Source organism: Falco peregrinus, chromosome 9 (assembly GCF_023634155.1).
Source record: "Falco peregrinus isolate bFalPer1 chromosome 9, bFalPer1.pri, whole genome shotgun sequence".
In the NCBI taxonomy this organism is placed as follows: Eukaryota; Metazoa; Chordata; class Aves; order Falconiformes; family Falconidae; genus Falco; species Falco peregrinus.
In genome coordinates this window covers 34,957,679-34,984,149 of record NC_073729.1, presented here as the reverse complement: position 1 = coordinate 34,984,149, position 26,471 = coordinate 34,957,679, and the positions used below count along the sequence as shown (strand labels likewise).

General features: G+C 44.9%; 3 protein-coding genes across 8 annotated transcripts in view; 1 reads left to right on the top strand and 2 right to left on the bottom strand.

Moving 5' to 3' along the window:
• ARHGAP40 (Rho GTPase activating protein 40) overlaps nucleotides 1-6,093 on the bottom strand; it is a 42,533-nt gene extending 36,440 nt beyond the window's left edge. Inside the window, exons 1-2 of one of the 4 annotated variants that reach the window (XM_027784513.2) lie at nucleotides 5,967-6,093; nucleotides 5,198-5,309 (exon numbers count right to left, since the gene is read on the bottom strand). Coding sequence is in view for 1 of the 4 variants with exons in the window: in XM_027784508.2 (XP_027640309.1) it covers nucleotides 415-455 (41 nt within the window). In the remaining 3 variants the exon portion in view is untranslated. Of the gene's footprint in view, nucleotides 1-414; nucleotides 612-660; nucleotides 1,058-5,197; nucleotides 5,310-5,966 lie in introns of those variants that run through there. The other 3 variants (XM_027784511.2, XM_027784510.2, XM_027784508.2) reach the window with 3 other exon arrangements.
• Nucleotides 6,094-6,904: 811 nt separating this feature from the next.
• On the bottom strand, nucleotides 6,905-13,085 carry ADIG (adipogenin). 3 transcript variants are annotated; one of them, XM_055814251.1, is made up of 4 exons: nucleotides 12,505-13,085; nucleotides 11,629-11,644; nucleotides 9,546-9,842; nucleotides 6,905-8,263 (listed from the first exon to the last, which is right to left on the bottom strand). In XM_055814251.1, the coding sequence occupies exons 2-4, from the start codon at nucleotides 11,632-11,634 to the stop codon at nucleotides 8,012-8,014; spliced, it is 555 nt and encodes a 184-aa protein (XP_055670226.1). In that variant the 5' UTR covers nucleotides 11,635-11,644; nucleotides 12,505-13,085; the 3' UTR covers nucleotides 6,905-8,011. The 3 variants fall into 3 exon arrangements, with proteins under 3 accessions (XP_055670226.1, XP_027640335.1, XP_027640334.1); XM_027784534.2 differs by lacking the exon at nucleotides 12,505-13,085 and adding an exon at nucleotides 11,815-12,483; XM_027784533.2 differs by lacking the exon at nucleotides 12,505-13,085 and having other exon boundaries at nucleotides 9,546-9,847; nucleotides 11,629-12,479.
• Nucleotides 13,086-13,251: 166 nt separating this feature from the next.
• Nucleotides 13,252-24,459, top strand: ACTR5 (actin related protein 5). The gene is made up of 9 exons (XM_055814250.1): nucleotides 13,252-13,755; nucleotides 14,569-14,798; nucleotides 15,699-15,868; nucleotides 16,712-16,929; nucleotides 17,276-17,458; nucleotides 19,947-20,069; nucleotides 20,809-20,948; nucleotides 21,835-21,967; nucleotides 23,360-24,459. Exons 1-9 carry the CDS (start codon nucleotides 13,372-13,374, stop codon nucleotides 23,615-23,617), a joined length of 1,839 nt encoding a protein of 612 aa, XP_055670225.1. The 5' UTR covers nucleotides 13,252-13,371; the 3' UTR covers nucleotides 23,618-24,459.
• The last annotated feature ends 2,012 nt before the right edge of the window (nucleotides 24,460-26,471 follow it).

Sequence of the window (26,471 nt, the reverse complement as noted above, 5' to 3'; positions counted from 1 at the left end):
TACACCAGGTACAAAGGAAAGGGGGAGATAAGACCTGCCATCCTTGCAGCTGTGCAAAAGCAACTGTTGGGCAGTTTCTGGTAAGACTGAAACTCTTCAGAATTAACTGGAACAACCCGCAGGAATGGTAGACACTAGACTTCCACGATGGAGGATGTAAGCCCATCACCTTACACAAGAAGCTTTCAAGCTGACCCATCAGCATCCACACTGCTGAAGCTCCCAGGCTTCCCCCTGTGATAGTTATACAGTGACAGAGGAGGAAGGATAAGCATGCTCACCATCAGCTGGGAAACTGGCTTCCTCATAAGCACGCGAGTTAGTGAATTTGTGAATCAATGAAGCAATGAATTAGAGAATGAACAAGCTGCACAAGCCCACCAAAAGAGGACTGAACCCTTGTTTGTTTCTTACCTAATAAGCTCATGCAATAAAGTTGGACTCACAGTGTACATCCTCCTGTAACCTTGGAAAGGTCCAAATGAACCGTGACACTTTACTACTGTCAGGAAAAGTACTCGTATAGGGTGAAACGATATTCACAAATCCCCAGCTACCAACAAAGCCGCAGCTTCTTGACCTTTATAAAGACTAGTTTTTCTTTCCCATTTGCCTTGTTAACTATGAGGTAATGCTAAACCATTACAAAATTGCACAGACCTCGCTAGCAGAGTTCAGAGGAAAGCCTTGAAGCAGCAATTCCTGGTCCTACTTAGAGATTTACTTCCCAGTTAGGCTTTCTTTCAGTTAACACATCATTGCAGCTAGAATAATCTTCGCAAAAAGCCGTTCTCCAAAATGATTTTTCCGGGATGTGTGCTGGTATTTAATAAAGCCTTGAATCCTTGCAACAATCCCAGCAGCTCTGTGCTTGCTCCAAACTTTTCCTGGCATCCAAACATCCGGCAGCTCCCTGCCTGCTTTACGTTGGCCAAGAGCGTAGGAAGCGCGAAGTGAATGAACTCTGAAACTCTTGGACTAGGAATATCGTTAGGAGGACTGCTCCCAGGAGGTATCCTTCCTCTCCTGTTAGTCAAAGGAAATGCTCCATCTAAATACAGCTGTTACCTTTATCTGCTTTGACCCTTCTTATGCAGAAGCTGGAGTGAGTCCAGGATTCTGGAATATTTGACCAAAACAACAGTATCTCGGATCAGCTGCAGGGATGTATATATTGCAGCCTTATGTCCACCTTCCGCTATGAGGCATGCAAGGATTTCCTTCCACTGTGTCAGCCCTGCTGTTTTCAAACATTAACATTGTCTGAGCTTTACCTTGACCAAGAAAAACAACTTTCATCAGCAAAGCTGTATTTATTTGTTGCCTAAAGAGGATATCCTTCCAGTTCCATTATACATTGGTCACCTGCTATGGACCTTGCAAGAGTTACAGGCTGCTGTTCCCTCAGGAGCTTTTACCGGCACCCTCAAGGCAAGAAATACTGTTTCCATGTCCAGTGTTGGTCACTTGGTTAGGGTTGTCAGGAATACCATCAGGCAGGAGAAACGGGGATTCAGGCATTGCCAGCACGCTCAGCTGTGTACAGAGACACTGAGAAACCCGAGTGTCCCCCAGGACCCCCGCATAACTGTGAATGTGGCAGCAGTGGAGAAAAAGTTTTGAATGCAGTTGAATGGCAAGAACCATCAACAAGACAGCCTCATACACCAGCTTCAAAGCCATCACACAAAGTCATTTTCCCAAACCAGCAGAGCTACAAACAGCCCTCTAGATGCCCGGCACCCCAACACGCAGCCTTCCTTTCCTCGTGTGCATGCTTTCTGCACACACCACAGGTTTACCGAGAACTGAAGGTTAAGTTAAAATACATCTGTTACGCCACCTCCTCTGGGAAACAGGCACTAACTGACCTCACCTAACTCAGAAATGAGCCCTTGCAGAGAGAAGAGTGCAGAGGAGGGAGTGAAGACTGCTCTGCATTTGTGTCATTCCACTGTTTCTTAGTTACAGCGATATCTCCCATGCTTCATTAGGTGACCCGGGCAGGGATAACTGAGAAGTATAAACCAATAACTCCTGGTCAGGAGCCCGCTGTCGCTGATTCATTAGTACACAGGCTGCCTGCTATGCTACTGTGGTCGAGCTGGCTCCTGCCCCTGCCCTCACTACCTCCCTGGGCAGCCTCTTCCCAATATACACGTGGCAGTAACATGTCAACACCAGCCGCCACTGCTAACCCCAAGCCCACCATCCTAGAAGGAACCTTCTACAAAAGGGAAAAACAGGACAAACTGATAAGTACATCAGTGCCCCAAAATCAACAAACAGTTCACCCCCTGGAAGTGTGCTTGGGTCTCAGCCAAGCTGGACGCCGAAACACGAAGGTCTCGGCTGTATGTTGTATTCAGGGTCACTTCCTATGCTCAGGCTCCACCACAGGACGGGAGTGTACCTGTTCATTGGACATCTCACAGACCATAATCCACAGTGATCGATTCAAGTAGCCAGAGACATTGCAAGTTATCATAGATGGACAAAATTTCATACTATATAAAAACTAAACAACTCTCAGGCAACTAGTGAATTAATAATAGGCTTGCCAGGCATCACACGTGAATATGAGGGTCCTGACACTTCTCCCTCTAGCAATTTGAGAAGACATGAAAGAAAGACCAGAATATTATTTTAAAAGGTCCTCCAGTGCGGGTTGCCCTATTATTTTGCTGTATGACAACAGCAAGGTTCCCTTCATACATAGCTAGCACCGAGGATTTCCTGAGAAAGATCCTCATTTTGTACAAAAGACCCAAGTTTTGCAGACAGCTCAATGGTACAGGCACTAGCAGCACAGGGGCTGACGGAATAAACTATGCAGATGGAAACAATTATTTAGGAGGGGAAGGACTCCTGCATGCATGGAGCAACATCTCACTAAAACTGAAGCCTCCCACCGACACATTCCAGACCCTTGGAGTAATCTGCTTTGGGGAATATGCTTTAAACTACATCAGCTTTTGTATATCTTTCTCCAAACTCCTTTGCAATCGCAAAGCACACTCCCCTGCAAACTGACCTAACAGTCTTACCAAACAGCAACAAATACCAGAAAGTATTATAAACATCTGAATCTAAAACCTATTTAGAGGCCAAACTTTTCAAGCAACAAGCTCTGATTTCAGACAAGCTTTTCATGATGCAACACACCTGGAAGGCCTTACCCACACAATTAATGATGCTGCAGTCAACAACTTCTGCCCAAAGTCCATGGCATAAAATAATGAATAAATCATACAGGTCATATTTGATGTGTAGAATATCAAAGTGCTTATATAACTCAAAAATCAGGTTTCTTAGATAAAAACAGAACTACAGAAAGGAATAGCACTAACTGATTAGAAATATCTAATTAAGGGTAGTCCTTTCAAAGCAACCACATTAAGAATATTTCATATACGTTGCAGGAGAATAATAATCCCAGCAGGTTTCAATTAAGACTCACTGCCATATGGATTTTACATCTGCAGCAGGAAGGCTCAAACACCGTGTCACAACTAAGACATTTTTATGTCTCCAACTGAAAGCACTTAAACTGCTTGGAATAGAAGCATAAGGGCCATAACATCCCTAATTAAGCAAATAATTTGCTCAACTAAGAGCCTAAAAGACCTATTAAGCTAGAATATACTGTATTCTTGGTCATGCATTTCAGCCTCTAACTTTTAAAGGATACGAAAAGCTAAGAGTGCTGAGCACGTACACTTGCAACCATTAGCATCCCCCTCGCCCAGCCAAAGGAGAAGACCCCAGTGCAAGCCACAAGGATTTTTAATGAGGCACTAAAGGGATGGGGGGCCCTTTACTGCGAGCAGAGAAGGGCAGTGCTCCCTGGAGCCGTTCACATGCACTATCACAAGCACAGGTGAAGGGCTCCTCAGGTCACCACCTCAGCCAACCTCCTGCTTAAAGCAAGATCAAAATGGAAGCCCAGACCAGGATGCTGAGGGCTTTGGCCAGTTGGGTCTTGTAAAGAAATGGGGTTTGTGGCACCTCAGCCCAACACTGCCCTGTACTCGCAGGGAGGGATGTTCTTCTCTAAGGCAAGCTGGACCCTCACCCATTTCAACATATAAAGCTTTGAAGAGTGACACGATTCTCCATCCACCTAATCAAAGACGCTATGTACTAGAAAACAACACTTATGGGTTTTTCCTTTCAGTATCAGAAAATGTTTTAATGAAGCCAAGAGCTACGCTGCGGCTGCTGCGCCCTCTTGGGGCACACGGGCCCACGAGCCAAACCAAAATAGCGAGAGTTATTTTTCTACATGCAGCTGGACCCAAGAACCCCCATTCCTATTTACTAAAAACACATGTGGGCCAAGTTAAATCATCCCATGACTCGTCCGGGAGAGGGATGTAAACAGCCACAGCTCACCCAGCTGTTACCAAGAGGGGGCCCGCTGACAAGCTGGGGATCCCAACGTGCTGCACGACCTTATCCCAAAATGCTGTGACATACTGCTTTCAGACATGTTTATCACTTAAATCCATCAAAACACATCAGGTCACTAGAGTTTACACTAGGTTAGGGTTTGGGTCTTTTACCAACTTCTTCCAGAGTTTTGGGCTAAGGGGTACCTAGGTTTTCCGATGTACAATGCTTCCCAATGGAGTCTTAATGTTTAACACACCCCACCCCTGTAACATGCTGGCAAAGTAAATGCTTTACGAATAAGAAGGTGGTGGGGGGGGAAAAGATTAAGTGATGTGCAAAAGGTCACAAAACTTCTGCGGTACAGTTTGTTATATAGACATGCAGGCTTCTGTCTCCCAGGAGGCTTAACCTGAGCCAAAAGAAACTACCAAAGTGCAGTTCTCACTCATGCTGTGCTCATTTTTTTGGTTTTTTGTTTGTTAGGTTTGGTATCAAACTTTTTCAGCTAAGAAATCTACACACTTGCTACAGTATCAAACTGCCCTGGGACAGAGGGTGCTGGATGCAAATGAGAAATAATGCTTTGCACCAGGTGAACAAGATATGAATTAAATCCAAAACTATAAAGAAAGCCTTCATTTAAAAAACAAACCTAAACCACGTATTTGCAATCACTGCAAACAATCACACTGGCAGGAGCTCTACTACAGTACCCGAGTCCACAAGCTCCAACACTCCTGCCGACGCCCAGAAAACACCTTCTGCACACAACAGCAAACAGAAACTAAAGCACAAAACTCACCGATGCTACTCAAGCGCTTGCGGACTACAAGGCAGCTGAGAGGCGGTGCTACATTCGCACCGTGAGCTCCAAATGCTCAGCAGAGGTAGGCACGGGGGGCAGGCATTTGCAGCTAGAGTCAGGGAATAACGTGTTTTAACAAAGGTGGACCACAACACGAGGTCTACACGGTTCAAACGGAGTCCCCACGTCCGCAGGTCTGGGCCCATTCTCCAGGTCAGCCTCACACATCACCAACCCCTCGCAAGAAGCACAGACCCACAGCAGAACCAGAATGGCCTTTCCACTCTACCTTTACACAAATCCCCACACAAAAGCTTTACTCTCAACAGCCAAATATTTCATTGTGTGTTATTCCTCATAGCTCAGAGACAGAAAACCCAGGTGTAAACCACCAGTGCCACCAGCATAGCTGTGGTACTGGGGAGCTCTGCAGGAACTAGCAATCCTTACAGTAGGTTTCTGAAGCAGGTTTTGTGCACTGGCACCAGCCTCCTGTTATTCCAGTGCCACTGTACGGGACAGACAGCCAAGACTACAGCTGCTCTGGGTGTATTTACACTATTTTTTTTAAATTTTTATTTTTTTTAATTAAATGAATTAAAAATATAATAAAATAAATTTTTACTAAAAACTACCCAGGACATGCATAGATATATATATATACACACACATACACACACAGAGTCTGGTATCGCCAGGCTTCCGAACATCCCCTTGCAACCCAAGAAGCAGCAATATCCTGCCAGACCTTCAGTTACTGACTCACCTCAGTTCATCTACTTCTTTGCAGCAATGATCGTGGTAAAACGTGTTTAAGTTGAATTGTGCCGGTTTGGCAAATGCCTCGCGATAGTAAGATTTCTTGTTACACCGAGATGAAGGGTCGAACGTACTCCAGCAGCCTGACCAAGTGAAACCCCACCGAGACAGGAGGCATGCCCGGCGACTCAGCCACAAGATGAAATCCTCGCCAAGGTGTTTTGAGGCGCACACAGACTCGGTAGAAAAGGAAAAAGGAAAGGGAACAACCGGGAGCCTGACAGCCAGCGCCCTGGGCGGCCCAGGGGAGCCAGCCCCGCGGTGGCACCAGGGGGGCTGCAGCTGGAGCCGCTCCCCCGCCGGGCGGGAGGAGCCAGATTCTGCGGGAAAAGCAGCGATGCAGCCCCGAACCACACCAGGGCACGTCCCGCACCCGCAACCCGGGGCAGCGCCGGGGGCCCTGCCGCCCCCCAGCACAGCCTACCTGCTCGGGTCCGCGCGGCAGCGGGAGCGGGGAGCCGGGAGCTCTCCCGGCCCCGCAGCCGCTGCCCCCGCCCCAAACCGCCCCGGAGCCGCGGGCAGGCGCGGAGCGAGGCGGCCCCCCCGCCCGTCCCTCCTCCCTCCGCAGCGCGCAGGCGGGCGGCGGGCGGGCACGGCCTCCGCTTTGCCGGGAGCCCCGAGGCGCGGCCCGGCCCCTGCGCGCGCTCCCGGGGGAGGGGAGGGGAGGGGGGGGGGGGGAGGCGGGGGCAGCCCCCCTCGGGGCCGGTCCCCAGCATCTCTCAAACACCCCACCGGTCGCTCTCCGCGAGCGGACGCGTCCCCGGAGAAGAAGCGCCCTCGCCCCCGCTACCCTCCGGCACAGGCGGAGGTTTCCGCGGCAAACGGCTTGCTTTTTTTTTTTTATTTTATTTTATTTTCTCTCGTACTCGTCCCCCCAAAATAAAGCCCTTGCAAAAATAAAAATGTGGACAAACAAGTTTTATTTAAAAGCATCCTGCTCTGGACAAATATTTGGGCATGGGGAGGGAAAGACAAACACAAACAAGGCATGCTGCGGAATTAGTGCAGCCCAGTGTTAACTAGCACACCGAGTGCCCGTGCAAGACTCTGGAGACAAGAGACAGTTACTTCACACGAGGAGCAGAGACAAATGTTTTTCACCATGTGCTCTTTGGGATGAAACTTCCTAATTTGTCTTAAATTTTTTTAAAAAAACCCACAAAACAGTTTATTGAATGTGTGCATCAATGCCAGGAGCAAGCAGCTGTTCTGTTCATAGCCTGACGACCGGATGAACATTTAGGCCACAAAATTATGGCTCATCCCAGTCCCACCAACCTCCTTGTGGTCCCACCAACTGGTTAAATCAAGCTGTCAGTGAGTGCCTGTTCAGGCTGCAATCTAACCTTTATCAGCCAGGCAGCTGAAAGGCATATCCTCACCAGAAATGAAGGAAATTCTTGCTCAGTATCTACTAAGGGCTTAATTATTTCTTGTTTAAAATCTTGTTTCTAATTAACCTCTTGTTAACTGGAGGTAGGCTTGTTTCATTTGTTAAACCTGAGTGTTGAAATGTTTCCTACTTTGAGAACTGACAAGTTGGACATCAGAAAAGCGCTGACTGCAGTAGGAATAAAATCTTCACTGGGCTGTACCACATTTAACCTCCAGTATACACTGCCACCCAGAGTTATTGCCCTGATCTTATTTGTTTGAAATCAAATATTAGTAGGGATGAACAGAGAGTATCACTGGTGCCAGTGTAGTGTTTTTTTCCTTATAAAAAAAGGACTTCACCCCCCCATCAAGTGGAAGAGGAGCAGGGTACACACCCAAGCACTGTGCAAGAGGCTGGGTGCTGTCACCCATTTAATATTTAGCCAGTCGATACTGTTCACTCTGAAAGTAGCTGTAGTGATCTGAGCAAATGTTGACTTAGTCTTGAGTAAGTTTCCTCTTCAGAGAATTAACCTCCCTCTGCAATGCTGCAGTATCCCTCACTGATGCCAAGCGGGATTGCTGCTAATGGTTGTGGGACTACCTGCTTTATTTTCACCCTGAGGTGGTTCTCTGAGCATCACCATTCTGTTCCAGTTTCTTCCCCAAGACTGAAGCCAACAGCCCTCTGCCCTCCAGCCTCAGAGAATCCAGGATTTTCACAACTTTTTCACCCAGCAAAACAAACAGCTGAGCCACGTAGATAATCAGAGAGGATGGCAGCAGTTGAATCTTCAGGACATTAGAGATCTGGAGCAACTGGCAGACAAAGTTCCAGGTGAGAGAAGAAAGCATGGTGCACAACAGCTGGTGAAGAAAAGAAGGAACAGAGTTGTCATGGCAATATTTTCAGAAGAGATTACATTTTCAGTAGGATATAAATGATTTGAGACCACAGGTTCTCGTTCCTTCCCTCACCTACCCAACACAATCAGCAAAGTATAGACTCCTACTCAATAAGAGCATTATGTCCTACAAGAGACAAGTTTAAACCCCAGTTCTTCAAACCGCTGTGTTTGAATCAATACTTCCGTATGTGAAGAGCTCTAGGAGAACCAGACGGTAGCCTAGGCAAGGCCAAGCTCATTCTTAGCATTGTTTTTCTAGCCTCTGAACAACAATGAAAAGAAAAGAGAGAAAAAAAAAAAAAAAAAAAAAAAGACTTGGTAAGGCCTTGGTGGTTTTAACGACGTCAAAAATACTCTGACTTGAAATATTATTGATTCCATGGCAAAGCTCAGCTTCAGGGTGTGCTAGTCAAACAACTGCAGCAATTTAAGACAATACCAGTCCTTAGCTACTCTAGCCTAACAAACGTTACCGCTCCAGCAAAACTGGTAGAAGTAAATGTGAGCGAGTACCTCGGTTGCTGCAATTCAAAAATCCCAGCAATGTAAATGGGTAGACAGGACTGTGAATAGTGACAGTGGAGGCACAGGGCAGCTTTCCCTTCTGAGCCCCTTCTGCAAAGGAACATATAGTCAAGGCACAGGGAAAGAGAAGACACACAGGACACTAAGCCCTTCCACTGCTTCAAATATACCTTTTGGGATTAGTATAAAGCCTAAGAGGATTGGGACAGCCATGTTTGCAAGAAGACTTCTGGCTTCAGCTCTTATTGAGCAAGTGAAATGTATCTAAGTTTTAGTCACATACTCCACTGTAAGAAACCTGAAGTAGCTTTTAAAAATACATAAGATCAGCCATACATAACAGGAGAGTTTCTATATACAGTTGAGGTAAATATCCTAGAGGAACAGGTAGCAATAGCCACTGCTGCAAACACAGTTCTCAAGGACTTTAAAAAAGCATATACATACATGTAAATATACACACACACATATTTATACAGTACACACATATGATAGTTACTCTGCACAATTTTGTTACGTTTACCTCATCTACAACAGGAGTCATTCCAAATAGGGAAGATGGAAAAAAGTCTCATTAGTCATTAACCAAGCAGGAACCAATCTTGCAGCTTTCCCTTACTCAAGAGGCTGGGGAATCAGGCAGAGGTGAATGCAAATAAGAGCTGAGGCACAAAAGCAGCAGATATGTAAAGAGGTAGTCTAGGCGTGCTACTCACCATCATGACGTTACAGCAATTGCTCTTCTCAACAGAGGAATACCTTACATTCTGGCTCTGAGACCAGCTGTCTGAGATTACAGCAAAAAGACTCTGCTTTTGGCTTTTTGGATTTGAACTCAGATAAGCAGGCTTGGGCCTCAGTTTTTCCACAGATCCACTAGATTGTGTCTCCTCTTGCGTTTCTGTACTGGATGTGTCATTCTGGCTTTCTTCCTCTGTTGGTTCGTTCTCAGATTTAGAGTCTGAATCAGGCTCATCAGAAGATTGTTTCTTTATTTCTTCTGCATTGGGCATCTGCGCTAGAAATAAGTTAAAAAATAACATTTAAAATACCCATACATGACCTTTTCTTCCTAGCTGCAAACACTGTGTGTTCCACCTAGGGGGTAGGCAAGGCTCTTCTGAATCTTTTTCAGTTGAAATAAAGGATTTCCACAACCAAGCAGGCAATAAGAGGCCTATACAAGTTTTGATTTTAACCAATTAGCTCTTAATCAGCAACTATATTAAAAGAAGAGCTGAAGGGTGGGTCATTTCTTACTTATGCCTGCTGTAAACTAGCATAAAGTACGTAGATGTCCCTGAATTATTTAGAAAGTTACTATAGTGAGCACTGGTTCATTTTTCTCTTTTTAAAGGAATTGAGAAATTTAATGTCCTAATCTTGTGAACACACTAGTATGTAAAAAAATTAGTCTTATGAAAATGGAATTTGGAGCGGTTGTGGATTGGAGGTCTGGTGCTAATAACAGTTATTGTAGGACAAGAAATTGTGAAGGTAAACGCAGTAGGCATACCTTGAAAGTCTTGTTCAAAGCATCAAAAAATTCCAGAGTTACTTTATCCCTGCAAAAGGCTGACACTCAACTGAAGTGTCACTATGTAGCACAGCTACCTTCTGCTTGTGCAAAATGGGTATTTTAGTCTGCTTTACAGACACCAGCCTAAGTCATGCCTATGTCACTCAGAGTAGCTTGTACAACTGTTACAGCCTCTCATAACCCACACATTTTAATTACTGTGTTCAGTTACCCACAGAAATGCAATTGAGTCTGTCTTCCCTCTGTATACGTCACTACTGAAGCAGAGTGTATGGAGGGAAGATGCTTTACTACTGAAGCAAGCAGAGGCTGTTATGAGTTGTGCACAAACATGCAAAGTGGGAGCTGATGGTACAAAATCCAGTGCACATATACACGCAGGACAGGAAAGAAGGGAGGAGTACAAGCCTTCGCTGTGGTGAGTGCCTCCTGTTCCTCTGCTGTCTGTGGTTATTGTCTCGTTGCTGTTCCTATGGGATGTATTATGGGACTGGCTACCACGTTATTAAGTAAGAACAGAGGGTACAGAAGTAAAAGTTTCTTATTTTCCTTCCTAAAGCTGTTGTGCAATGGCAGAATCACTGCTTTTGGCCTTATGATTGATTCATCAGCTGGGATTGCTTATGCTCCAGCATTAGAGCAGACTAGCAAGGTTTTAGTGTCATGAGTACATCAACAAGCCTATTATTGGCCTAAACCAAAGCCTGTTATCAGTCACTGACATGTTAAAAATAAGAATCAGTGATGGATTGGAAAGGGGCACAAAACACGCAAATAAATGAAAATGCACGTCCTGTTCCCTCCAAAAATTTTCTATTGGCCTCAGCATTGATAAAATGATCCCTTAACAGCTCCTCCAGTAACACCCCCACCCCACAGGAAAAGACAAGTGTAAGAGAACTATAATGCTAGAGGCTGAAAGTGTTCAAAATCAGAGGGTTGGACTTGCTCTCTGGGCGATCTTTTTACAGAAATTTACAAAAATTACTTGTCTCTTGCCTTTCTTAAATTATCTATCAGAGAGAGGGTAAGGCAGAACAGCAGGCAGCAGCCTGTCATCTTATAAGCATTTTCAACAGAAAAGCCTAATAATTTGGGTCAGGTTTTCCACATGCCACCAACAGTACTAAAACACCCTTTAGTTTCCTTCTGTGACAAGTAATGTTAGACTAAAAATAGCTAGCAGAGTACTTTCAAGATAAGCTAACAGACAAAGCCTTTATGCAGGAGCATTTTATCTGATCAGCTGCAGAACTTACCTTCATTAAGCAGAAGCTGTAGCCAGATAATAATCACGATCAACAGCATTACAAATGGCAAACAAAACCAGAAGAAAAGAAGAGGAAAGGTCAGTTCATTCACCAAAGGAACCAGAGGATACCTCATTGCTTGCTTCAGGTTACACTAAGTTTACAGCAGCTTGCCTGCTCCGCTTTTCTAACTACCTTTTAATAACTCTTATTGCACCACTGTTAATCACAAGAGGGCGGCTGATGCATAGCATGGCTAGCAAAAGGGACAGCCCTCCTCTATGCAGGGAGGGGCTAATAAGGATTACAAAAGCGATAAAAACAACTGAGAAAACATCTGATTTGATTGTCCTTCCTTTGCCTGCTACTTAAAGGATAAATACAAGTTAGGAAGCTTTCAAGGTTTATGTTAAAAAAATAAAGGTATGTTTATGTCTTGAGATAGGGAGAGGTAACCAAGCCACTTTAAAGCTGGGTAGCCAGGGTTGCTTTTGAGAAATCAATAGAACAGGATCAACCCTGCAGAGATGTGTAGAGGATGACTAGCTAAAAATTACTTCTCCCAGGCTCTCTGATTTGACATGGAGCACAAATATGTCCCATATTAATCTAGACTCTATTTTTAGCCTACTCTCTCTGTTTCTATCTACTAGTTCATCCATTAAGAAAATAAACCTTTGTATTTTAATTGCCTTTCTATCTCACTTCCCTCCAAGAATGGCAAGCTAGCATGTTTCATAGGGTATGTGTCTATAAACATATTGCTTAATAGCAAACATGTTCAGTAGCGATCAAAGTAGGAAGAGATATGTGACTTTGTAATTTGATATTCACCACACACAGTTTTTCTCCTTCAATAAAATAAAACCATTATCTATCACTTACCTCACAGGGGGTTGTTTGACTAAATTAATTGTTTGTGTAGCTCTCTGTAAACCTTAGAAGAGAACAGCTATGTAAGTGCACATTATGAACGATTGCATGCATTTAATGTTCTCGCTTGTGTGCATGTGTTTGTTTTTACGTAGTAACAGCCCCTTGAAATGAGCCTTTTAATCCCAAGATCTAAATGAACTTTGCAAATTCTTATTAATTCATGTTAATCACACCCCTGTGTGATAAAAGAAAGCTATTATCCCTACTTTGTGCATTGGGTAAACAAGTGAGAAAAGCCATTAATGACCTGAACTTCAAGGATGCTAAATATGTGCAGTCCCCATGCCACACGGCGGAGGCTGCAGGTTGGTGGCACTTCTGAAAACGCGGCTGCTGGGGGTTTGTCTGCAAATGCAGCGGCGAGGCGCAGGGTCCCGAAGCTGGGATCTCTTCGGCTTTAGAGGCGAAGTGTTTGTCATGGCCATGTCACTGGCCCCCCACCGGGCCCGGCCGCCCCTGCAGCCCCCCCGCCTGCGGGCCCGCTGCCCGGGGCAGGCCGCGGAGCAGGAGCCTCCGGGACGAGGCGGGGGCGGCCCCCCACGGCCGGCAGCCTGTGACGGGCAGGGAGCTGCGCACGCTGAGGGGGCCTCGGGGAAGGGTCTCCCGTGGGCTTCCCGTCGTCCCCCCGCAGGTCACAGACACCGGGGGGGCTCCCGGCTCCAGGCTTAACTCGGGAGTGCCAGCGGGTGTCCCGGAAACGGGAGCCGGGGGGTACTGCACCCCGCTCCGCCGTTCCTCCGAGGGCCGCCGCCGCCTTGCCCGGAACGCGTGTGGCTGCCCGCGTTCCCGGCCGGAGGGAGCCGCCGAGGGCACAAAATGGCGGCGGCCTCGCGGGTGTTCGCGTTCCGCGACGCGCGGTGGGCGCCGGACCCGGTGCTGGAGCCCAGCGCGGCCGTGCGGACGCCGCAGCCGGTGCCGCTGGTGATCGATAACGGCTCCTTCCAGACACGGGCGGGCTGGGCCTCCGCCGACCCCGCCGTCCCCGCCGAGCCCCTGCTGCGGTTCCGCTCGCTGGCGGCGCGCAGCCGCGGGGCCCGCGGCGGGGCCGGGGCCGAGACCCAGGTGGGCAACGACCTGGGGAGCCCCGAGCCCCTGCGCTGGCTGCTCCGCTCGCCCTTCGACCGCAACGTGCCCGTCCAGCTGGAGCTGCAGGAGCTGCTCTTCGACCACGTTTTCCAGCGCCTCGGCGTCGCCTCGCAGGTACGGCTGGGGGGGGCGCCGGCCCGGGGGAGGTTGTGCCTGGGTGGGCGGTGGGAACGGGGCTCCGGCATCGCCCCTGGCTGACCCAGGACGCTGTGGTGTTGGCTCCCTCCTGGCAGAGGCGGCCGGGGTGGCTGGGCCCTCAGCCCTGGCGAGCCCGGCCGGGGCAGGTGCTCCCAGGGGTGTCTTCTGAGCCCCACTGTTCTCTTAATTTCTTCACGGTTTTGTGGTAAAATGAAGGGATACAGCTGTAGGGTGAAAGGTTTGGACTGCAGTGTCTTGTCAGGCTGTGGCCAAGAACCAGCGCCCAGGATCAGTTTTTCGAGGATGTTAAACGTTACTAGTTCTGTGTAGCGCTCGTAGTAGTGGTGCTTGTTGTCTGCTTGGTTTGTATACACTGCCGAGTTGAGAGTTGCTCCTCAGACCGTTGAAGCCTCTTGCCTGTGTGACACCAGTCTGAAAGCTCTACCTAGTGCTGAATTAAACTTCCACCAGTTTTCAGTCACACTCACCTCACTGCCTAGATTTTGGTTACTTGGATTTTTGATAATTTATATATGCGTTTAAAGATCTATTCTCTTCCACCCTTAGGAGTTTGGGTTTTTTGCTGAAATAACACTGGAAGCCTTGCTGTAGACAAGACTTTGTTGTCTACCCCCTTAAGCACTAGACATAACTTACGTGATTAATAGCCTGCACATAAAGTGCTTTCTCATTGCTGTTTTGGAGGAGTTCTTGCTGGTATTCAAAAGAAGCAGCAAGGATAGGTATCCCTGGATTTTTCCCTCATACCTTTTCTCTTGTCTCTTACAGGGTTGTGTTGATCATCCAATTGTTTTGACAGAAGCAGTGTGCAATCCTCTGTATTCAAGACAAATGATGTCAGAGCTCCTCTTTGAATGTTATCAAGTGCCAAAAGTGTCCTATGGCGTAGATAGCTTGTACAGTTTTTACCGCAACAGGAGGCAGAACTGGCCCTGCAGTGGTTTGGTAATATCTTCAGGTTATCAGTGTACGCATATTTTACCAGTCTTGGAAGGCCGGTGAGTTTTGGGTGTCTTAAGTACAGTGCAGCCTACCTTTGTCAGTCATTGACTTTTCAAGACATGCAAACACCCGTTCCTCTAGCATTAAGTATTCCAGCTCCTACAGTATAAGCTCTTATCAGGTCTTAATTTATACCGACAAGTTAAAACTAGGTCTGCAGATTTTGTTAAGTTCTGTTGAATTTTGAATTGAAGAAGCAGTGTTGTCCTTTTTAGTTACTGTTCGTGCATAGATCTAGACTTTCAAAAGTCCAAGGGGATATCTGCCCCAAGTAGGATCAGGCATTAAAAAACATATGTTAGGTTTTAAAGCGGCTTTGGGATAAAAGAAAGTAGTCTGTGAGATTTCTGCTTTGTTCTTGAAGCTTTGACAATTTTGGTTATGCTGCTATGTTGCTCTACTTTTTTTTAAAAAAAAACATACCTTTTTTTAATCTCCGCCCCCCTGTCCCCTTTTTCTTTAGTCCTTACTGCAGGCAAAGGCTTTGTTAGATTTGGTAAACATCTCAAATTGTCAAGGGTTACACCTGGCCAACTGTGAGATGTTACAAAGGTGAAAGGAACTACTTCTAGCTCCACTGACCCTCACTGCCCTTTCTAAAATAGAACATTTCCTTGCTGTAGCCAAAATCATTTGAGGTCTGTGTTTTTTTGGAAGCAGAACAGAGTGTTTCAGAAAGTGTCTACAGTAAACAAAGCAGTGATTATGCTTGTTGCCTGAGAGAAGCAGGTGTGTTAGATTCTCTGGTAACTGAATCTTGAAATACTTATCTGTGGATATTCGTCTGTCTACTTGACCATATTAGAAATTAAATAATATTTGGGAAAGCAGGAGGTCTGTTTTGGGCTGAACTTGTGGATCTCTCCAGCCTCAGTTGTGCCTCTTTGGGTTTTCAGGTTAGATGCTAAAAACTGCAAACGTATTAATCTTGGAGGGTGTCAAGCAGCTGTATATCTCCAACGCCTCCTTCAGCTGAAATACCCAGGACATTTTGCTGCCATCACTCTCAGCCGCATGGAGGAAATACTGCACGAGCATAGCTACATTGCAGAGGACTATATAGATGGTAAAACCAGCTGTAACTTACCACTAGATAGTGTTCATCCAAACTTAGTTTTGTTGTCTATATCCCTTGTTCTCAAGCTGGCTGGGATTCTGGCAGAAATACTCTTACTGCTATTTTACTTTCTTTGTAGCTGTCTTTCTGATAATCTGCCTCGTGGGAAATGCTTGACAGCAGTTTTGAATTTACATTAAGATAGAAACAAAATTAAATTACAAAAAAAAATCTGATTAGTTCAGATCTCTCTGTGAATAAATATGTGAGTTATGGCAGAGGAAAAGAATTTTAAATTAGTTTATTTTGTTAGTTACTTTATACTTCCACAAAACATTAAATTGATTAGGACGATTTCTGTATCTGGCTATGTTTCTTATCTGCTTTAAGGTTTCCAGAATTGCAGAGGACACTTCTCATGACTTTTTGTGGATTAAAAAAGTTTTAAAATTTCCATGGTGTCATTAAGTAGCGGCCAAAAAAGTGTTTTCTTAAATTTGTCACTTATGAAAGAGCTTGCAGGAGTCCTTAGAAATGCATGAGAATTCTCCCTTACCTTGGGAAGACAGAAGGGACATTAGTGTGCGCTTCCCACTTCTTAATACTTTGTGTTTCCTTCATGCTGGAGATCAGAGCGCTAAGAACTGAACTGTGTGCACCGAGCATGTGATGGGAAGGTAGTGCTCTGAGGGTGTGGTGAAATATGGGGGCAGCTGCCGAGAGGTGACAGAATCCCAGCCTGGACTGGTGTTGCTTTTTCTTCTAAGTCTGAATTTAGCGTGGAAAGCATACAACATACAAATCATCATTTTCAGCCTGGCAAAATAATTATTTTGCTTTCAAAACATTTAGAGCTACAGAAGTGGCGGTCTCCAGAGTACTATGAGAACAACGTGCACAAGATGCAGCTGCCTTTCTCTAACAAACTGCTGGGAAGCACACTGACATCAGAGGAAAAGCAGGAGAGGCGGCAGCAGCAGTTACGTCGACTTCAAGAACTCAATGCACGTCGTCGAGAAGAGAAGCTGCAACTTGACCAAGAGAGGCTGGACAGGTTACTATATGTGCAGGTAACCAAGGCAAAGTTTTCTGTGTGATCTTTTGGGAGGAGGGCAGGCTGCCTTTGCAGCTTTATGAGAAGGTCATACATCTCTGTAAAGGAGCTATGACTGTCCTGTGTATTTTCTGATAGGAGCTTTTTAAGGTTACTTGAAAGATAAAAAGGAGAGATTGTTAATGTAGCGGTTGCTTTCAGGTTCTGAACAGTACTACTTTTGAGAAATATTTTGAATGCTGCCAAAGCATGCACATCATAGTATCTAGTAATGATGAAGGCAAAGGGTCTGTAAGCATGCAGTTGACAGATAGTTGATTACCCTGTGCTGCTCATTACAGCTAACTCTGATCTGTCTGTAGGAACTCTTAGAGGATGGTCAAATGGATCAATTCCACAAAGCTTTGGTGGAGCTGAACATGGACTCTGCAGAAGAACTTCAGTCCTATATCAGCAAATTGAGTTCGTCTGTTGAACAGACGAAGCAGAAAATCCTACAGGCGGAAGTCAATATTGAAGTAGATGTTGTGGACAGCAAGCCAGAGGTATAATATTTTCACCAAGTTAATCCTTTTCTTATTTCAGAGAGAATTAAGTTTCTATGCTTGGAAATGAGCCCTTTCAGACTTTTATTGAACTAAGCTTTTCCTTTAACACATTGCAACTCCTTGCTAATTTAGCAACTGCCTCTCTCTTATCCAGCTTTCCTATGCAGCTACAGAAAATGACAGCTTTGATTGTATAGAGTATACCTGAAATCAGTAACCCTTCGTCTGCTGTTGTGCACTGTAGTTGTAGTTATATAAAATCAGTAAGTTTCCTTAAAAATTTCTTGCCCATCTTTAAGAAGTTGGAGAAAAAAGAAAATAGCTGTAGTGGGTCAGAGAAGGTATCACTAAAGATACCACTGCTTCCCTTTGTACTTAATTGTGGCCACATGTGGTGGCAGCCGCTGTCCTTATTTAAGGTTGACTTGCTCAGAAGTTCTAAATGCAGCAGGTAACATAATGGTTGTGTTCATACTTTAAACCAACCTTTAACTCTGCTTTTTGCACTAATTTTGGTGAAGTGGACCTGGTATGTGAAAAAGACTTTTTTCAGTGCCTGCAATTAAATGACATGAAGTCTTACGTACTTAAGCCTCAAGTGGTTATAATCCTAAAACAACCATCCTTAAACATCAGTAGCCTTCTATTAAAGATATAAAAGAACCTATCAATCTTTTTGTTAAAAACAGTATTTGTTTCCCTTTCTGTTCTCCCCTTTCCAGTGCAGAGAACTTTATGTAAACAACTAGCCCTTTGCCTTCATTCTGGCTGTCTTTTTTTTTTTGGTGCAATTAAGCAGCATGTCCTATTTTTGTTTACTTAACAATAAAATAAAAAAAATGTTTGGTACACTTGGTTTTTGGAGCAGTCTTGAAGACGAGAAGCTTATTTGTCTGCTTTGCCAGACTAATACAGGCCCAGCACATAGCAGCTGCTTCTAAGAGATAGTCTAAAGCTGTTAGTGCATTTACTTGTAATTGCCTTTCTTATAGGTTACATAGAGCATTTTTACTTATATCTGTCTTTGCTCAGGAAAAGGTAGAGAGAAAAACAGAAAATTAATGCATAGAGGAGAATCTTTTAGAGAACTTGAGTTGTAACAAGAACTAGCAGGTGAACCGGTATCTTCTAGGTGTTTTATTTTGCCTATTCTTGTCAGTAAAGCTTGTGTAAGAATCAGGATGACTGTGTTTGAGTGAAATTGAGGTGGATGATGGGCTTACCGTTGTGGTAAAGAATCATTCTACCTTCTGTCAAAAGAAATTGTTCTAGAAAAAGATAATTGAAATACTATCGCGGCCTTGTAATTTTGTTCAGTGGTTCTGCCTCTGTTCCAGCACGTCTGTCTTCAATCCCACTCTCCTTTACCAGGTGTAGTCTCAGACCTTGGAACAAATCTGCAAGCCTTGTTGGGCCTGTGCTCTGTGAGAGCACCTACAATTATCACCAAATCCATTTGTGAAGATAGGCCATCCCTCTGTGGCTGTGTAGAGCACTCTAAAAGATAATTATGTTGTCTTAGGGTCTGTGCCAAGTCTTCAGCTGAGTCCTATGTTTCTTTCTGTTGCTGTTTTTGTTGGGTGGTGTGGGGTTTTTTAAGACATCAAAAGAAATTGATGTAAGCCTTAAGTGTTGGAGAAAACGCCAGGTGTCTATTGTTTGTTTTTTTGTAACAATGTAACTGCTTGAAGTTCAGTTTGAGCAATTGCTTGGGTTTTAAATAGATATAAGCTAGATAGTTTGTTTGAATTAGCTTAATCTCCTTGTATTGCTCTTAGACATTGCAACAAATGTATCAAAGTTAAAATAACAACAAAATCCCAAAGGTAACATTGTAACACAAAATTAAAGGCGATCATTAAAAAGTTGCTTCTGTTTCACAACAGTGAAGTACTCTAAGGTTCTGAGTGAGCTTTGGGAGCGCCTTCACATCTGTGTGAAATACAAGGGCTTTTGGTATATCCTGTGTGCAAATGCTAGGTGGTTGAAACTGTCAAAAATTGTGTGGTGGCTTTGTAGCTAGCAAATATTTGTTTTCCAGTCCCACACAAGCAAGGCAGGGAATTTAATGGTAGTTACAGAGCATTTAGAGGTGCTGGGAGTGCAGCAAGTATTAACCAATTTAAAAAGCTATTTTAATATGTTTTAGTATGCTATGTTTAGGACATGGCTGGCTGGGATCTTGGCAGTCAGCCTGCTGACTAAGGCCTTAATTTCTGAGCTGGCATTGCAATAAATTTATTGCAAGTATTCGGTTTTTATGCTTTGAGTGAATATCTATCTTAATTTCTGTTTTCTGGGTTGTTCACCATTTTGACTTCTGTTGCCAGTGCTGGAGAACAGCATATTTGGTTTCAGGCATGTTTAAAACTGAGGTTTGAGGAAATGAGTGTTGAATTTTCCAAATGTGTCACCAGAATTGAAGTCATATGTGTGCCTAGCACACCTGAGCTAACCTACCACAATATGCCTTCTCTGTTTCCAGACTCCCGATTTGGATCCATTAGGCAGTGAACAGTCACTGGAGGATGTGGAAAGTATTAATGAGTTTGAACCTTTATTTGCTGAGGAACAGCCCGAAGCTGAGAAGCCTGTTGCTGCAGTGCAGGTTTGATTTCTGTATCTACACCTAGTGCCAGAGGTTGCTGCTTCCTGGTTGTCCAGCTAGTCTGCTAACATTTCTCCAAATACAAACATTCTTTGCCTGCTTTTGGAAGAGCTGCTTAAACCATTTGAACAGGACATGAAGAGAGGAGAGGTCCTTGGATTCTTACTGATGGTTTAGAACAGGGGTCCTCAAACTACGGCCCGCGGGCTGGATATGGCCCCCCAGAGTCCTCAGTCTGGCCCCCGGTATTTACAGAAACACCCCACCACCCCCGCTGGGGGTTGAGGGGGGGGAACCAAGCAGCCGCAGATATCTGACTTCCTGCCACTTAATCCGTGTGCCGGCCCCCTGTTTAAAAAGTTTGAGGACCCCTGGTTTAGAACATGAATACACCTGCTTGGCTCACTCTGCAGGCAGTGCCTGTTGTAGCAGTACCATGTTATTAGGGGGAAAAAAGTTCCGCTCAGTTTTTTTTCTGTGAGCCTAATATTGCATCCCAGTGGACACAGGTTTCAACTTGCGAGGTTGAGCCTTAGGATTGAGTGTCATGAAAGAGAAAAAAGTATAGGAAAAGTCTAGCTTCCTTGGCCTTCTGGAGCCCTTTACAGCATGGCCCTTTATCTGTGGAAGCATTAAAGTCTGGTTTTTGTACAGAATTGTTTGGAAACTTTGCTTGTTCTAGAATATTACTGTTCTTTAATGTAACTTCTCACTACTACTCAATCTCATCTTTTCAAAGCCTGTGTTTAACCTGGCAGAGTATCACCAGCTTTTCCTTGGCACTGAAAGAATCAGGGCTCCAGAGATTGTCTTCCAGCCCTCTCTGATAGGAGAAGACCAGGCTGGTATAGCAGAAACCATGCAATATGTCCTTGAGAGGTGAGTTTACAAGGCTACTTGGCATTTACTTCAAACAAGCTAGTCTTGTTTTGATACCAGCTTTTGCAATACTGGTTACTTAATAATTTGAGAAAATACATTTGAATAGTTCTTTTTGGTGGGGTTGAGCATTGCAGTTTAGACATGCCTTCCTGTTCTGAAAACCCCGTGTAACTCTGCTTGTCTGAAGTCACTGGTCTCCCAACTTTTTGAACAATTATCCCATCAGTGAAAAAATTTTGAGCACACATCTTCAATATATCTATAAAATACATACAACTACTAATGAACCAATGTTATGTACATTTTAAAACATACACAAAAAATAGAAATTAAAAAAATGAGAAAAGTGAAATACTTTTAATTTATTTATTAATGGTACAAAAAGTATATTCTTCCTGCACCCCAGTGGATTGTCTTGCAGACACCCCAATTTGGAGACTCCTGGTCCAGCTTGTTACAGAGGAAAACAAGAAACCCTTGTAAATACCCATTCTGTGAAACAATGAGCTGGCAGTCTCTGTTTTTGCAAGACCAAAATCAGAGGTGACATTTTTAAGTTATGATACAGGCATGCTTGCTGGACAACTAATTCCAGACAACTTAGAATTGGCAAGATGTCACCCCTGAACTGTATCAACGTATGAGATTGCGTTTTCTGAAATGTAAGAATTCCAGCTCTACTGAGCTGTTGATTTAGAGGGCTTTAAGGATTTTCTTCTGCCACCCCTGAATTTCCAGAAAACAGATGAATGCACGTTTTCATGCTAGAGAGATGAAGGAAGCTTCTCAAAGTGAATCCTGAAGACAAGTATTACCCATAGTTGTTCAGCTCATAGAAGAGATGTCCTTGAGGAAGACTGAAGCTGGTTTTTGTTCCTTGTAGGTATCCAAAGGAACAACAAGCTATTCTTGTCCAGAATGTTTTTCTCACTGGTGGAAATACAGTGTACCCTGGACTGAAAGCCAGGGTCCAGAAGGAACTCCTTGAAATGAGGCCATTTCAGTCATCTTTTCAGGTACCTGTATTGACATGATGTGTGCATGAACAGCCTGTTCATCTGTGTTCAAAAGTATTTTGGGTTGGGAGAGGTGCAGAGCGGGTGTACTTAAAACATGAGAATGGAGACGTGTTTCATGACGTGACACGAAGTTAAGCGAAGATACAGTTGCTTTTTCTGAGGACATTAGAAAGAGTAGGGTGGATCCCTTGGAAAAGGAAAACCTGCTTCAGCTGAAGGATCATACACAAGTATGTTTGGCTGGAAATTTGCAGATTGCTTAGGATTGGGACAGTTACTATGTGGAACAAGTGACCTTTGTTAGGAGTAGTTGCTGGGAGAAACTGTGCTTCAAAACTACGTTACATGTTCAGTTCATTACATGTAATGGTTGGCCGAGACAGCAGCAAGAGAGATTCAGTGAGTATCTTGCAAACCTGTGATCCTTTGCAACTCTTTTTAGTTGCAAGCACAGTACAAGCTGGGGAAGTCCTAGAGTTTGTAATGCGTTTTGTAAGGAGACTTTCAGGAGTGTCTTCCTTGCTGTTCTTAGACCACTGTGTCTCTTCAAATCTACAGTCTTGCACATTAGTGCAGATATGATCTTGTGATTCCACAACCCTTGTTTTGCACAGTTATTGTATGTAGCTCTGAGTCACGTGCGACTGACAGGAACTTAGTTACAGCCATATACTTGGTAGTTCTAGGAAGGATATTGGTTGCTAAGTTTGGAGTGTGTAACTTGTGTCTGTGGGAAGAAAATGAGCCCATTTTTGTCTGCTTTTAATGTTGCTGCTTGTAACTGATTAAGAGCTTGCTTCCTTTCCATTAAAATATGGTCCATAGTGTGGTTCCCGTCAGAAGTCTGTCACTTCACAGATACCATGCGTGGGATTTACATGGTGTCTAGTCTAGCAAGCCCATAGCTGAATCAGGAAAGCACTTTGTGCTACAGTAATAGAAGTAGTTTAACTGGAAGTATCAATCCACACCAGTGGAAAGAGCATGTGTGGTTCTTTCCCACATACTGTGATTTTTTGAGCTTGCAGTATTCCTCCCTGCTGCTACAAGCAGGGAGGAAGTTTTGCTGGAGTACTTGATGCTTCTTTTGAAGTACCATCAACTCTTCCTGTACTGGTTTCCAGCTGTGAGGGCTGCTGGTAGTGAATGTGATACACCCATGTGCTTTCTCAACCTGTAGAAACAAAGCAGGCTCGTGGAGAATTGATCTCAAGGTGAAAAAACACTTCAAACCCATTCCTAACATTACTCTTCCCCAGAGGCACTGAACAATCAGCTCAGATTTCTGAAATTCAGTGGCTTGTGTCATATACCACTGTAATTAGGGTAAAAAGGGCTTTTCTCTCCTGTGTTGAATTGACACTGTTGTTCTATTTTCCTTCCATCCAGGTTCACCTTGCTTCCAGCCCTGTTTTAGATGCCTGGTATGGGGCTAGGGATTGGGCAGTGGAATACATGACCCGTGAGGAAGGCTGGATAACCAGAAAAGACTATGAAGAAAAAGGGGGAGAATACCTCAAGGAACACTGTGCTTCAAATGTCTATGTTCCCATTCGCCTCCCAAAGCAGGCCCCACGGACAGCAGAGGCGTTAGCACCTAGCAGAGCGCTGACATCCAGCGCAGGCAATCCTTGTGAGCAGGTGTAGCACCGCGTCTGTCACAGACCCTCAGATGGAGATAACGGTGCAGAGACAAGGAGAGTTCCTGGTGTGCAGCATGAGCTGTGCGTGGAGTGCAGGCCTCAGCCTGGCCTTGCTGGCTGCTCAGAGAGTGCTCAGCTTCTTATCCGCTCACTTGAACGAGGAGGAGAAGTGCTGGGGCATCCACCGGTGTGGTCGTGGTAGCACTTGGACCGTGTGCTTGGACTTAGTGCTGCTCAGACATAGAGCACGCATCAGCAAGAAGGAACACAAAAGAAGTGCATTCCAGAGAAAAATACCATCTTATAAACTCTCACAGTAAGACTCAGGCGGTTTTGAGAGTATATGGTTTACAGCTTTTTTTTTTCCTTTTTTTTTTTTTCTTATTTCGAATTTAAATGTACTGGTTTTATTCTGCTTTTGTTGCATGATCCAGAAGCTGGGCTTGTATCGAGCAGCTCGGCCCAGCAGGCGTCTCCCTTGCTCGCTGCAGGGAGCGCTGGCTGCTGGGGGGCGTCTGTGCCGTTCCCCCTCCTGCACTCCTGTCTCGTTTCATTGCCTGCCTGCTGCAGACCTTCTGCTAAACTTTTTTCAGGTTATCAAGTCAGGGATTTCAGATACTTTTTGACTTCATTTATGTCAGTAATGTTGATGTCTTGGTTGAAACTGGAGACCTGGTTACCCAAAGCACTGTCCAGCAATAAAGACAGAACCTTCCACAAAGCGCGGTCCCGAAGGACTGCCAAATCTCCTGCAGCCCTTCATTGTTTTCACAAGGCAGCTCTTGACTGATGGGACTTTATCACAAGTTGTTTTAGCAATAAAGCAAACTTTTTGCTTTACCACTATCTTATGTGTTTCAGTGATTTCACCTCTTTAAAGACTACAGCAATAAGGATGTAGTTGATTGATTGTACCTTACTGAAAAATGCAGGTTTGCAACCAGGCCCCTGTCCTGCTGCACAGCGTGCTCTATCTTGAGTTTGACTGGGGATTCAGTTGTCACACAGAACAGTTTGCTATTGCTTTCCCAAAAGAATAATCAATACTAAATGTTGAACTGAAACCTGTACAGACTCCATCACTTTGGCAAAACCTGTGAACTACTAGGCTGGAAAAGTTAAGGCTATGGGGAAAATATCCAGACAATAACTGGTATAAGGAAGGTGAAGAGGTGGTGGCTTGCTGTCCCCGAGAGCCACAACTCAAGATAAGTTATCACCTGGCAAATTTAAAGCAAAGGACATGAGGTGCTTGTTGGTGTTGAAGTGAGGTGTTTGTTGCCACAGGATGTGATACACAAGTTTCTGGATTCAAAAAGTATTACCCAGATCTATGATTTAAAAAAATAAAAATCTGCTGTCAAATGTGGAGCTGTCACCTGTGCGTAGGAGGTCCTGCAGTTGTGTGTTCTTTGGCAAGTGTGTGAGGGAAGTGTTGTTACAGACCCACTCTTACACAGTTCCTGTGGCACCCAGCACTGGGTGTGCTCAGTGGGGTACGGGTCTCGGTGGCCCTTTGGCTAGGTCCTGTTGGGCAGGGGAGCAGGAGGAGTAGAAGGGAGCTTGCTGGCTTCAGGTAACCTCAAATCTGGGCTATTGATCCTCTCCCTAGCCACCTGGAGGCGTGCTGGTTTTCAGGACCATTAAGGCAATTCTATGGGTGGTAAAGAATGTGGAAAAACGTGCTGTGCTTAAACACAGCAAAGTTACACCCCAACATGTCTTTTCTGATCTCAGTTCATACCAGTGACCTGGAGTAGAGTATATGATGTCCCCTTGCTGTCTGGCCCCTTTCTGACACATCTTTAGCTGTCATGGCAGAGTGACTACTTGAGAGAGAGAAATCTGTTCCAGTACTTGGTGCTGGTTGCTAAATAGGTAAGAGGGTGTTGTGCATAGAAGTGTTGCAGAATGAAGGCCTAAAAGGGCATCCATAGTGGATGGTTATATTACTTTTAAATGTTTGGCCGAGTTGTGCCAAACACTTCAATTGCATTAATTCAAAGCGGGGCTTTCTGATTCTGTACAGAGATGCCAGATCGGCTGCTCAAGCAGCTTCAAGGAAGCATGATTTTATAATCTAGCTATTAGCTGTTCATTTGTTACTTTATCCCCACAATAGCTGGAGTAACTAATGAACCTGGGCAACGTGATCACAGTCACAGACTTGAATGCACTGGTGCACATTCACTTGCTTGGAGTAGCACCATGAAAAGCAGGAGGAACGTTGCAGAACAGGATTAATTTTACCCATATAAGTTCAGTTTCCCGATACGATTTGCTGTGGTGCTACATGGGCATTGGTGCTGGCAGGAGAAAAACAAGAGGAGTGCGTGGTGTGGAGGGCAGGAGGGTGCAACCCTGTTACTTTTTACAGTAGCGTTGGCCAGAGTCCTTGTGAAGCTCCACCACTGTGACTGTTGTGGCAAGGTTTTCTCACACCCACGTGCAGAATTGGCACAGGGCTCACTAAACCCCAAAGGAGCTTGGGCTGTTTCTTCTGTGCATTGGCTTATGCCACCTGGGAGGGGAGCAGGCTGACAAGGCGCTTGCTGGGCTCCTTTTTCATGGGACTTGTGGCTGCGTGAGGAGCAGTAGGAGGAATTGTTACAAAGAGAAAGCAGCGTACTGGGTTGGGGCGGAGGGGAGAAGAGCGTTCTGTGGACGGGAAACTTGAACTGACGCTGTGAGGGCCTTTGCCAAGTGGTCGTAGGGCTGCTGGTGGGTGAGCTGCTGTGCAGTCAGCCTCAAAATCTGTAGTGTGTTTATCCTGGCGGGTGTCCTGCAAGCTGACAAAGCGCAGTTGCCAGTTCATAGGTGGCCAAGTGGTTCCCATTTGGTCCTCAGTATATTAAGTT

Coding starts and splice junctions, on each gene's coding strand:
- ADIG (XM_027784533.2), bottom strand. CDS start 11,755: ATGAGGTATCCTCTGGTTCCTTTGGTGAATGAACTGACCTTTCCTCTT. Junction 9,848..11,628: donor ACAGCTTCTGCTTAATGAAG/GTAAGTTCTGCA, acceptor ACTTATTTCTAG/CGCAGATGCCCAATGCAGAA. Junction 8,264..9,545: donor ATTGCTGTAACGTCATGATG/GTGAGTAGCACG, acceptor TTTCTTCACCAG/CTGTTGTGCACCATGCTTTC.
- ACTR5 (XM_055814250.1), top strand. CDS start 13,372: ATGGCGGCGGCCTCGCGGGTGTTCGCGTTCCGCGACGCGCGGTGGGCG. Junction 13,756..14,568: donor GCCTCGGCGTCGCCTCGCAG/GTACGGCTGGGG, acceptor TGTCTCTTACAG/GGTTGTGTTGATCATCCAAT. Junction 20,070..20,808: donor AGCCTGTTGCTGCAGTGCAG/GTTTGATTTCTG, acceptor ATCTTTTCAAAG/CCTGTGTTTAACCTGGCAGA.